The sequence below is a fragment of the Arachis hypogaea genome, chromosome 5, assembly GCF_003086295.3.
Source record: "Arachis hypogaea cultivar Tifrunner chromosome 5, arahy.Tifrunner.gnm2.J5K5, whole genome shotgun sequence".
In the NCBI taxonomy this organism is placed as follows: domain Eukaryota; kingdom Viridiplantae; phylum Streptophyta; class Magnoliopsida; order Fabales; family Fabaceae; genus Arachis; species Arachis hypogaea.
The window spans coordinates 104,113,866-104,125,863 of NC_092040.1; the positions used below are offsets into that span (position 1 = coordinate 104,113,866).

At 37.8% G+C, this 11,998-nt stretch overlaps 1 protein-coding gene across 1 annotated transcript; it reads right to left on the reverse strand.

Annotated features, from left to right (window-relative positions):
• Window positions 1–1,326: 1,326 nt before the first annotated feature.
• Window positions 1,327–7,928, reverse strand: LOC112802408 (uncharacterized). Its single transcript, XM_025845619.3, has 10 exons — window positions 7,208–7,928; window positions 5,857–6,628; window positions 4,768–5,392; window positions 4,439–4,610; window positions 3,901–4,252; window positions 3,366–3,476; window positions 2,812–3,163; window positions 2,438–2,663; window positions 2,122–2,343; window positions 1,327–1,809 (listed from the first exon to the last, which is right to left on the reverse strand). Exons 1-10 carry the CDS (start codon window positions 7,768–7,770, stop codon window positions 1,665–1,667), a joined length of 3,540 nt encoding a protein of 1,179 aa, XP_025701404.1. The 5' UTR covers window positions 7,771–7,928; the 3' UTR covers window positions 1,327–1,664.
• Window positions 7,929–11,998: the final 4,070 nt, after the last annotated feature.

Sequence of the window (11,998 nt, forward strand, 5' to 3'; positions counted from 1 at the left end):
TAAAATTAATTTTTTATATGTTAAAAATTAATTTTAGCATATAAAGTAGTTTAAAGTGATATTATAAATTGGTTTAAAACAAGTTTCTATGTAAAAAAAAAAAAAAAACAGTTTAGTTCAATTTCTGAACCATTTAAAATAATTTGGTGCAGTGATACCATAATCTTAACACAACTTGAAAACTGGAGTTGAGAAGAATTATTTCGAAAGAGAATTCTACTTTTGCTATTCATATGTTGGCCGGGATAAAATAGTACCCCTGTCTCCAGAGAATTTAGTGAGAAAATTCAAAGACATGAAGAGAGAATGAATTATCAAGATTTCCCATATTTCCAAAGAAGGGAACAGAAATGAGTTTAAATATCAATTCTATTGTGATAAGGATGGATGTCCATTTATATGGGCGGCTCAGTTTTTCTATGATGAAAGGTACAAGTTCTCAAAATGAAGCAAATTTAATGAAGTTTGAAAAAGTAAATTTTGTATGCATATAAAAGCATAATCTAAGGCAAAAAAAAGACACACAACAAACACTCCTCTCTCTCTCCTCTTTCTCTCTCTCTATACCCTGCAACATATACTTAGTGAATATATATGAATCATTTATATTATATTGATATAATAATATTGATGAATATTAATACTAAAATTCTCTATTATACTTTTTTATTTTATATTTATTTCTTCTTTTTTATTTATTTATTTCACAACACGTTATCAGTACATCAAAATTTAAGAAGACTTAAGTAATAAATTTTTATTATGTCAAAATTCTCTCATCTTGAATTTAATGCTCTTAATATATCTGGAAACAACTACTTATCATGAATATTAGACACCGAAATTCATCTTAATTTAATGGATCTTGAAAATACCATTAATGCTAAAAATAAAACATCGCAGAAGGTTAACGATAAAGGATTGAAAAATGATTATCTCATATTAAATGATTCTGTAGATCTGTGAAAGAATCTTGAAGAAATGTATAATCATCAAAAGACAATGATACCTTTTCAAGCCCCATATGAGTGGACACACTTATGTGTACAAGATTTTAAATCTATAAATGATAAATTCAACGTTTTGAATTATCTCACAAATAAAATTATGTAGAAAAAAGATAAAACTTTCTCGACCTTCCATGCCTCAAATGTACTCCTGCAGCAGCAGTATCGAGAAGAAGAATTTAAAAAATATTTTAAACTAATTTCTTGCCTCCTTATTGAACATAAACATAACAATGAAGTGCTTTTAAGAAATTATGAAAAGAACCCAGCTAGCACCGCTCCATTTTCTGAAGCAAATGTGAATAGGTAAATGACAAGATTTTGATAATAAGAAAAATTATATTAACAAAAAAAGATCTCACTAGAAGTGGAATTAAAAAAGAAATAATAAGCAAAATAAATCAACAGAGGATACATGTTTTTGTTGTGGTGGAAAAGGCCAGGCACGATATTTAGCTACCTTACCCAAGGATGACCTCTAAAAATTTTGCATCGCCATTGAGCAATTTTTACAATTTGCATCAGAATTTACAAGTTATGACCTTGAAGCATCAATTGCTGCTCATTAAAGCAACAATTCACAGTATCTGGGTTGCAAACCCCCACAAATCTTAACGCAACTCTCATAAGATCCAGGCACAAACAGAGAAAGAAATGTCATGATTCCTGTAGAAGGATCTCATAAATGTCAGTTCTCAGATTCAACTCCTTGTCACGCATAACTTCCTGCAGATCAGATAGCTCTTTCGCAGTAAGGACAGAGTTCAGTCTGAGAAAGCCATCCAACCATAGTCTCTTTGACCTGGTATGCATATTGAAATAAATATATAAATATCACAGGAGTAGATACAACAGGTACCAGGCATGCTTGCTCACAACACATTTCAGTAAAAGGTAAGCTTCAAGATATTTGAAAAGTTCATATTTCTAGGTCTGAATTCTAAATTAAAAACATTTGGGTTAAGGATGAGAGTCTAGTGATATGCTTATAGACACAACATTTTTGGGGGTAAAGTCCTAAGTTCATTAACACTCAACTCTAAAAACTAATTATTTCTACATCATCTAAGGCAACAGTTTATATCATTCGCACATCTAAAACACAAGTTCTCACCAGGGGCACGCATGGATAGCACGGAAGAAAACACGTCGAGCTGCAGAAGGATCCTTTACAATGTCCATTTCATACGCAATGTAGCATCGCCATAGTACCACAGAACTACTAAGTTTATCAGAACCCAACGCCCTTTCAAACAACCCACGGATTCTATGCCGTGAACCACCTCTAGACATCTCATACGACAATGCAAAAAGCCAGAGAACAACAGATGGTTTCCTGAAGATTTACATTTAAAAAAAAAATGAGTGCTTTAAAAACTCATAGCAAAGTTTGAAAGTATAATACACAGAAAACTGAATAAGGATGTTACTTGTAACAATAGCCATCAAGCACCCGCCGCACTTTATTAGATGTTGTGTACAGATGGCCAACCTCCACTACACCTTTAAGAAGTTCTGGACTGAAGGGATACATCTGGAGTCCCTTGGAGATGGACTCCCAAACTTTAGCCAGACTTGATTGGCTCTGATGTCTCTGAAGCATCCTTATGTAATAGTTAAACAAAAATTCAAGTTGATAGCTATGGCTTCTCGTTTCTGCAGGTAGCAACAAAACAGACAAACAACATAAGCAACAAAGTCAACATGTATTAAGGAATATACAATGTCAGTTCCTGTAACAAGACAAACTGCTTCTGTATGATATGTTTTCCTGACAAGAAACTAGCTACTAAAGATGCATAACCTGGAAGCACAACTGCAAAAGCTTGATCCATAACATCAATGCCTGCATCCCACCCAGAGGTGAGCTCCTCAAACAGTGCAGCGGAACATATTAGAGCGACAGACTGATCATTTATTATACCACGAACCCAAGATGATCGTACAGTTCTCAGTTTTTCCTTAAACCCTTGACGTGCTCTAAGTTGATGCAAACTTGTTGCTTGACTTTTAAATGGGCTATATTTTGTATCACTACCCAAGCATGACAATATATGTATTGCTCTATGTGAAGATTCACGATCATTATCAGATTTATTTGCAAGCTCCATCTCAGCATACCAGAAATATAAAAGAGGAGCATTGGACTGTCGTTCCTACTCCATAAAGTAAACAAAAGCAATTACAAAAAGAATAAAGTCTTAGGCATAATACCTGTGTAATACACAGAATCTGCATTTAATTTGTTATATTATAAGACAAACAGGGTCATGATCAGAGGATAAGATATCATCATTAAATCCAAAAACATACAAAAATAACAACAAAAAGCAAAGTAGGATAAATACAAATACATACCACAGGAAGCCCTTCCACGGATAATAATGCCATGTCAAACACTTTTCTTGCATGATCAATGTTACCATAACTTGCCTCTCTTTGAGCATATATACCACATAATAGAACATCCTACATTAACCAAAAATAAGTACAGATAGTAAGAAACAGGCAGAGTAACAAATACTGTCCTACATAAAATTTGAAAAGCAAGGGCCTCTAAGATATTGTGAAGAAAAGAAAATGAAATAAAAAAGGATTTTATTATTTTTATGATTTTCACTTTTTACTTCACAAAACCTTGAAAAGAAGAACACTGAAAATGAAAACTAAACATGCCCTAACATCACTCTATTTTTATTTTCGCTTTTCCTCTTGTGGTATGCTCTTCAGTGTAACAAACAAAAACATAATGTTGATTCATCATAACAAGTATATCATTATATCAACAAGGATAGTTGTAATATAATTCTAGTAGATACTAACTCTTCTGTTTAGGAAGACACTTATTCATGTTACAAAAAAGAGAAATTGAGAGGAGAGGAAAAATGAGTACCTGCCTATCACTTTTTAAGAGAGACTTTGCTAAAGCTCGACATGGTGTAACCATGCAATTAGAAGGATTAATTTTTGTTACTAATAGCTCTTCAGAAATAAGGACAGCTTCTTCCAATATGTGATTACGTGGAAAAACAGTCAAGAAAAGTAAGACAGCATTGCGTAGAAATTTCATCATATCAGCATTCCTCGAGATACTGCCTGATAGAAAACCAAAACTGAAATCAGTAGGACTGCTTTCTTCTTTTGTCAACACTTCATGGGTGCTTTTCAACTTCTCTAACATAGATTCTGGCAGATCCTCAAAGCTAAGGACATTCTCTGTCCAAGTTGGACTGTTTGACGAAACCCTACAAAAGCAAGACAGGCAAAATGAGTAGCATTCAACTGGTTAAAATACAAATAAGCCCAAGCCACATCAAAGCAAGGAAGGACCCATCATACTATGCGAATCCTAGGTTTTGAAAACTGATCCCACAACCAACTGTGATGCAACCTAGGGAGTAGGAAAGGATATATAAGACCAAGAAGATTACAATTGAGATATCTTCCCACCATAGAAGTCAATGAACTGGGATACCAAAGATAATCGAGCCTCTGCTGTGCTCAAGGAGAATAGGTACTCATTCACATCTTCATATAAGACGGTTCTCAACAGTTGTTCATCGGCTTCTGCTTTGGGTGTTCCAATAGCAGTAGAGGTCATATCTGTTCATGGTTAATCAACATGCTAAAATCAGCACAATGTACGCATTGCATGGAGAGAGTCAAGAAAAATTAAAGCATAGAAAACATGTCGTGTGTGCACACACTATGTAGCAATACTGTATAGGAGGGACAAGTGAATAAAGAAGGAGAACTCTACCAGATTTCGTATGCAGAGGCATCCACTGATCACAATCTCTGGAAGATTCTACTTCTGACCATTTGATCCAAGTTGAAGCATCATTCACTTCACCACCATCCCCAGCATTGACATCAATTCCTAGCATTTTCATCAGTGTTTCATTATCAACTTCTGGCTCAACATCTTCATCTTCATCTTCATCCTCATTATCCTCCATAACCAAATCATCGTTGACTTCATCTTCAACTTTGGCAGCAACCTCCTTATCTTTAGACAATGGTTCTGACCAACCAGTCCAGCCACCACCCTCATTTTCACGTGAAAGCTCCTCTTTGACAATCCGCTGCCTAGTTTCCTCCTCTTTCTCCAACCAGGTGGACCAACCAAGAGCTCCTTCTTCTCCAACTCTAGCACCACCACTATTCCAAAAATATTCAAACAATCTTTGCTTACTCTGCTCTGTGAAAAGCAAAGGTGGACAGAACAAACTAAACTCAATTTCAGCCTGAAATAAAGCAGTGGCCAACTCCCTGTAACCAGCCTGCCATTCAAATCTGCAAAGACTGAGAAATATATCCACAAGACCAAGTTCTAGCTCAACAATTACAGGATCTGGCGAAGAGGGATCAGCACCTCGGTGAACCTGCTTAAAACAAAGTATTCACATGACATGAAATTACTTGGTGAAAACAGTCTGGTAAAGTGTGTAAAATCAACTACAAGACCTCAGACATACAAAGCTCATTAACAAAATTTCTTTCTTTAAAGACATATATGCTGACGGGACCAATTTTTTAACTCTTGTAGTCCATAGATAAAAGAAAATGGCACTACATGAGATTTCACTATAATCCAATTATGGCTCACATTACAACCACTCCCAGAGTTAATAAAAAATAAAGAAAAAGGGGTTGCTCAGTGAACAGTATCTCTCAATTTATTTTCTTACCCTGTTTCATTATCATAAATCCAAATAAGGGATCTGATCATTGTTTTCTATGGAATATGGCACTACCTATGCAATTAAGATAAATAACTCAACAGATAGGCAATGTGCAGTTTCAAGCACAAAATAGAAGAGAGGGTAAAGAATAAAATATTAAGAACCTGCCTAGAGTGCTTGCTGCATGAAGCAGATAGAGCTTCAATTGCATGTGCATACATCTTCCTAACCTCTGAAACCTTAAATCTGGAGAAATCTCTCTGAACAACATGCAAGAATTCTCTCCACAACTTATAGCTTCCAGAGTGTTGCACAAGTATCTTCTGCCATCTCCCAATTAGCACATCAGAGCTGTCTCTTGTTTGATATGTTTTCAAAAGGTAAAGCAATAGCACATCATTGTCTGGGTTAAGCTCAACTGACTTTTCCAGAATGCTAATCTTCTTTTCAAGAGTCTGCAAGCGAGCACCTTTTTGTCGTTGCATCCCTGCAACCTTATCTTGGAACTCAGCAAAAGCTAACCAAACTTTCTCATCATCGGGATGCTCCCTTGTGAGTTTGTTAAACTCCCGAGTTTTGTTTAACATTTCATCTTCCCAAGATTCTTCAACCACTGATGCAGTTTTAGAGACAGAATCACTATCCACAGCTCGATGAGATGTCCCAATATCAGACAAAGGTATAAACTCGTCATCCGCCAAAACGGAAGACAATTTTGGTGCAACAAGACGAAGACGCTTAAAACTTTTGTGCCGTTCCAGAGCTATATACTTCCCAGACCAGTAACGACCAGCAGACTTCATTGTACCATCCAATGTATCCACATCGCTCTCTTTTTCCAAGAGAGAAACACTATGGTTCCGCCAATATAATCTTCTAACATTTAGCCCAGATAGTTTCGAAGGATTGTAAGGTTTGTACCATGCAATATCCATTCTGCATGGTAGTTATAAAATCCTTCAGCATTCATTACTCATACTTCGAATAGCTCAGGTAAAAAGAAAGAACTCTTCAGGTGAATAAAAGTCAAAGGTTCAACACACACTAAACTAAAATTCCCTACACGGCTACACATCAATGTAGTTGTTATTGTTAAATTTATTAAATCTGACAGAAGAAAAGTGAAACTCAGATTCACCTCCCCATTTCTTTCTCTACTTCAACAAGTGATTTTATTTTCCCTTTATGGGTATATTAGCCCCAACCTGATTTATGGGCATACACAAACAAACAAACAATAGTTGCAACCCTATGGTTCATACTTCCTAGTTGGCTAGTTCTATGAATTTTGACCATGAAAATGCATATAGAGTACTACATTTGATTCTCGATTCCCAGTAAGTGAATCACCAATATGCCTAACATGACCAAATTTGCACCACACAATCTCCGTCATTCAACCAAAAAACACTAAGCACTCAAAACCTCAACAAAAGTCACTTGAAACCAACCACCAATGCAAGCTTACTCTAACTATTCAATTTAAAGTATGAAATTATAAAAAAAAAAAAGTACCTATAGATGCAACCAAATGCAAGATTATCACGATCACCGTGAGAATCGAAATAATAGTCTTTGGCGGCGGTGGACGACTCTGAATCGGCCCAAGCTCGAACGCCCGACTTCCTCGAATTATAACTGTCGAGTCCGCCTCTCTCACGTGACCTATCGCGCTTCCGCTTCTTACTCTTCTTACTCCTCTTCTCCTTCTTATCTCTTCCCTCAGACTCGGAAGATTCTAGAATCTCGTAGGAAGAACGAGGAACGGCCTTCTCCTCAGCTCGATTTCCGCCATCTTCTTCGTGTTCCTCGTCGTCGTCGGAGCGGTGGCGCTGTGGTGGCGATAGGGCGGTTTCGCTGAGGAGTTGGGAGGCAACGGCGTCGTTTATGAGAGACACGTCGGCGGTGAAGCTGGAGTTGGAGAGCCATTGAGGGACCGTACTAGTGGCCAGCGTAGAGGAGGAGCTTGCTGTGAGAGGGAACAGAGGGAAAATAGAAGTTGTTTCGTCGGTGGCTGCTGCGGTGACTTCCTCCTCCGTCGATGTCGGCGTCAGTTGCTCTGGCGGTTTGTTGTCCATCGGAAAGTTGGAAAGGGGAAACAGTGGCTACGGCTAATGCCTAATGAACGCACCGGTTGCGAAGGGTATAATCATTTTATTTAGGTGGAGATGGATTTCTGTGAAGTCGTTAGCTCCTACTAGTGAGATCATTTCACAATTTTAATTAAACTGTCATTGACTCTCGAATTATCTTTTATTTGTTGATATGAATATTTTGATTTGAAAGAATTAATTAAAGAAAAAGTATAGGTATATAATTTTTAATCAACCAACTTTAAATAATTATAATTAAAAATTATTAATTTTATATTTTTAAAAAATAAAATCTAAATAATCATTCATAAATGATAAAATTTAAAAATATTTATTAGTTTATTATTGATTAGAAGAGGTAATGACCAATTCGGTACCCGAAAGATTCAAATGCTGACATTTTGGTACTCAATTATTGTTATTGACAAAAAGGTATTTGAATGATTAAAAATTTTGGCAAGCATGTCCAAGTGCTTGACGGAACATAGCTCCGGTGAGTACGATGCTTACGTGGACGTCGGTTTTTGCTGACAAGTTTAGTTTTATATTAGATGGAATTTATAATTAAAATTATGCTTATCCTACCTGGAAGTTAACTTAACCTAGTTGAACATTGGTTTAGCTCCAAATTAATTTTGCCCTAAAACCCAATTAGCATATGTTGTTACTAGTTACTGAGTTACTGTGGTTAGTGTGTCACTACTAGCGAAACTCAAAGGTCACGTAGAGAGAGAGAGACGTTGCTCTGGAAGCTTGGCGTGAAGAAGAACGATACAAGGCGAGAGACATTGTCGAATCAAGGGTAACGGTTCTCAAATGGCATCGTTGGATCACCATTCTTCGCAAGGAGCAACCCTACAAAGAGGTACGTTTTGCTTCATGTTCTTGGTTTAAGTTCTGATTTTTTGCATTTGCTGGTGACATCCTGTTTATTCATTGTATCTTCTCTCTACTATTTCTTAGATGGATCGTGTAGTTCCGTTTGTGTATCATCACATGGGTTGCTTGAAAAGGGTTAGAGATGGGAATGTGATATACGAAGGGGGTTTAGTAACTGAGATACACAGGGTGAGTGTGGAGACATGTAATTTATTTTTTGTTGAGGGGTTGTTTTTAGACCTGGGTACCCTGGATTAATGAGGCGTATTGGCTAGAACCTGGTTTCGAATTAGGTCAGGGTCTTAGAGTGCTAGGACAGATGCTGAAATGATGAGGATGTGTGAGAGTGCAATTAAAAATGACAACACTGTCCACCTTTATTTTGATCACCCATTGATGCCAACACTGAAATCATTGATGACGATGTGGTGTCTTATGGTAGCAGTGAGAGTGTGGTTGAGGTCAATCCACCTGGTGATGAGAAGGAAACTGAAGTTGTGAGTGAGGAAACTGGCGAGGTTAATCAGTTGAATAAAGCTTTGACAGTTGTTGTTAAAGAGACTTTGAATGAAGTTGTGATTGAGAAGGGTGTTGATGTTAATGAGTCGGATAAATGTGAGGGTGGTGTTATGAATGGGGATAAAGAGACTGAACAACCTGCAGCTCCAGAGAAAGTTGTTAAGAGGGTGAGAAAGAGGCATCCAAGACCACCACCCAGTGGTTTATCACAAGAAAGAAGAGTTGCTAAATCTGAACAGCCTGAAGGTGATCCTGTAGAAGCTGAAACAGTAAATGAAGAAACAAATGAGAAGAATGATGATGATGCACATGTTGCCAACGAAGGTGCTAACATTGAAGAACCATTGGTGGATGAGTTGAGGGCAGAGGAAGCAGCTACTCAGAATGCAGCAGGTAAAACTATTATTTCTATTTGTTATAGCATTTTTGGATAAGTATTGGGTTTATTAATCCAATGATTATGATGCACCTGTTGCCAATGAAGGTGCTAATATTGAAGAACCAGTGGTGGATGAGTTGAGGGCAGAGGAAACAGCTACAAAAAATGCAGCAGGTAATACTAGTATTTCTGTTTTGTTACATCATTTTTTGATAAATATTGAATGATGACTGACATATATCATCACCTGATGTATTAACAGATACAGAAACACAAAGAAAGGAAAGGACAAATACAAGGAGAAATCATCCACGGCCTCAACCATCTGGGCAGAGGATTGTACCTGAAAAGGATGATGAAGCACCAAGGGTAGAGGTGCCTAACCCAAACAAAGCAGATGGAGACATGGGACCTGAGATGTACCAATACGAATCTGATGAACTGTATAGCCCTCCTGGATCTGATGATGAAGATGAACCTGTTTTTTCCTCAACATAACCTGAACACACCCTATGGGAAAATTACTCTAGAGTTGAACATGGAGTTTGAGACCATGGAACACTTTAAAGCAGCAGTGCAAAAGTACAACATACAAATAGGGAGACGGGTATTCTATCTTAGGAATGAGAATAAGAGGTGCAGGGTGATTTGCTACGACCCCGACTGTCCTTGGTTGTGTTACTGTTCTAGGACCAACTATCCAGCCTCGTTTCAGATTAAGACATTTGTGGATGAGCATACGTGTCCGAGAAGCAACAAGAGTAAGTCAGTGAGTTGTGCCTGGGCTGCTGAGGAGCTTGTGCCGAAACTCAGAATCCATCCTAACATGTTACAAAGGGAGGCACATGAGTGGTTTAAGGTGGAGTATGACATCTCAGTTAATGAGAGGATGATGTACAGGGCTATGGATAAGGCTAAAGATGTTATTGAAGGAACGGAAAAGGATCAATACCTGAGACTTAGAGACTATCTGAATGAGATCATCAAGGCTAATCCTGGGTCAAGAGCCAACATGGGGACAACTCCACAGCAGGAAGGATAGCCTAGGTTTAGGAACTTGTATGTTTGTTTGGCTGCTTGCAAGCAGGGATTTAAAGCAGGGTGCAGACCCTTCATAGTGTTGGATGGGACGTTTCTGAAAGGCTACTTTGGAAGGCAGTTACTAACAGCAGTAGGTCAGGACGCGAATAACCAGCTTTTCCCAATTGCATACGGTGTTGTCGATGCAGAAACTCGGGAAAATTAGAGATTCTTTCTCGAGGAGTTACATACTGACATAGGGGACTATAATGAAAATGGCTGGGTTTTCATGTCCGACCAGCAAAAGGTAATATGCAGTGTATTCAATCATTGTTGATCTTATATTCCTAATTGAGTATCTTAAGTGTATTAATGTTAACTGCTGAATTTACCCATGATTGCAGGAATTGATACCAGCATTACAGGATGTGATGCCAGGTGTGAAACACAAATTTTGTTGTATGCATATGTGGAGAAACCTGAACAAACGATGGAAGGATAAGGAACTTAAGGGAGCATTCTGGCAATGTGCAAAAGCAACTACTGATCAAGAATTCAAGGATGCAATGGCTAATGTGAAACGGATTAATAAACAGGCGTGGAAGTATTTGGATAAATTTGAGCAAGAACAGTGGTCGAGAAGCAAGTTTTCTGAATGGCCAAAGGTAGATAGCTTGATTAGCAACAACTGTGAATCGTTTAATTCAACCATTGTGGGTCTGCGGGGGAAAAGCATACTGACAATGCTTGAGGAGCTCAGGTTCTATATCATGAAAACGATGGCAACTCACAAGGACGCACTGATGGCTTACACTGGACATATAGCCCTTATACAAGTGAGTATATTAGAGAAGAAAAAAAAACAAGCTAACTACTGGGAGGCACAGTGGTGTGGTAATGATGACCACAACAAATTTGAAGTCAGAAAGTGGCAACATAGAGTCAGGGTGAACACAAGAGAGAGGACATGTTCCTGCAGAAAATGGCAGCTGACTGGACTACCATGCTGTCATGGTATAGCAGCAATCCAGAGGAAGAATGAGAAGTCTGAAGACTATGTCCATCACAAGCTCACCATCGAGGCATACAACAGGACTTACCAGTTTCACATTAACAGTATACCAAGCCAAGAGTATTGGGAGCACCATGAAAGGTTGCCTTGTCTGCCTCCTCCATACAAGAGGCCTATTGGCAGACCTTCAAAGAAAAGGAAGAAGGACAGCAGCGAACAAGACTTTGGGAGCCAATACAATGCCAAGAGAAGATATGGCCAAATAACATGTCAAACCTGCAAGAGAGTAAGTCAAACGAATTTATTCTCTACTATCTACTTACATAATATCATTTAATCATACATAAACTGTTTGAATACTGATTTAAGTTATTCATTGCCTGGCTGCCAAGGTTGGACATAAT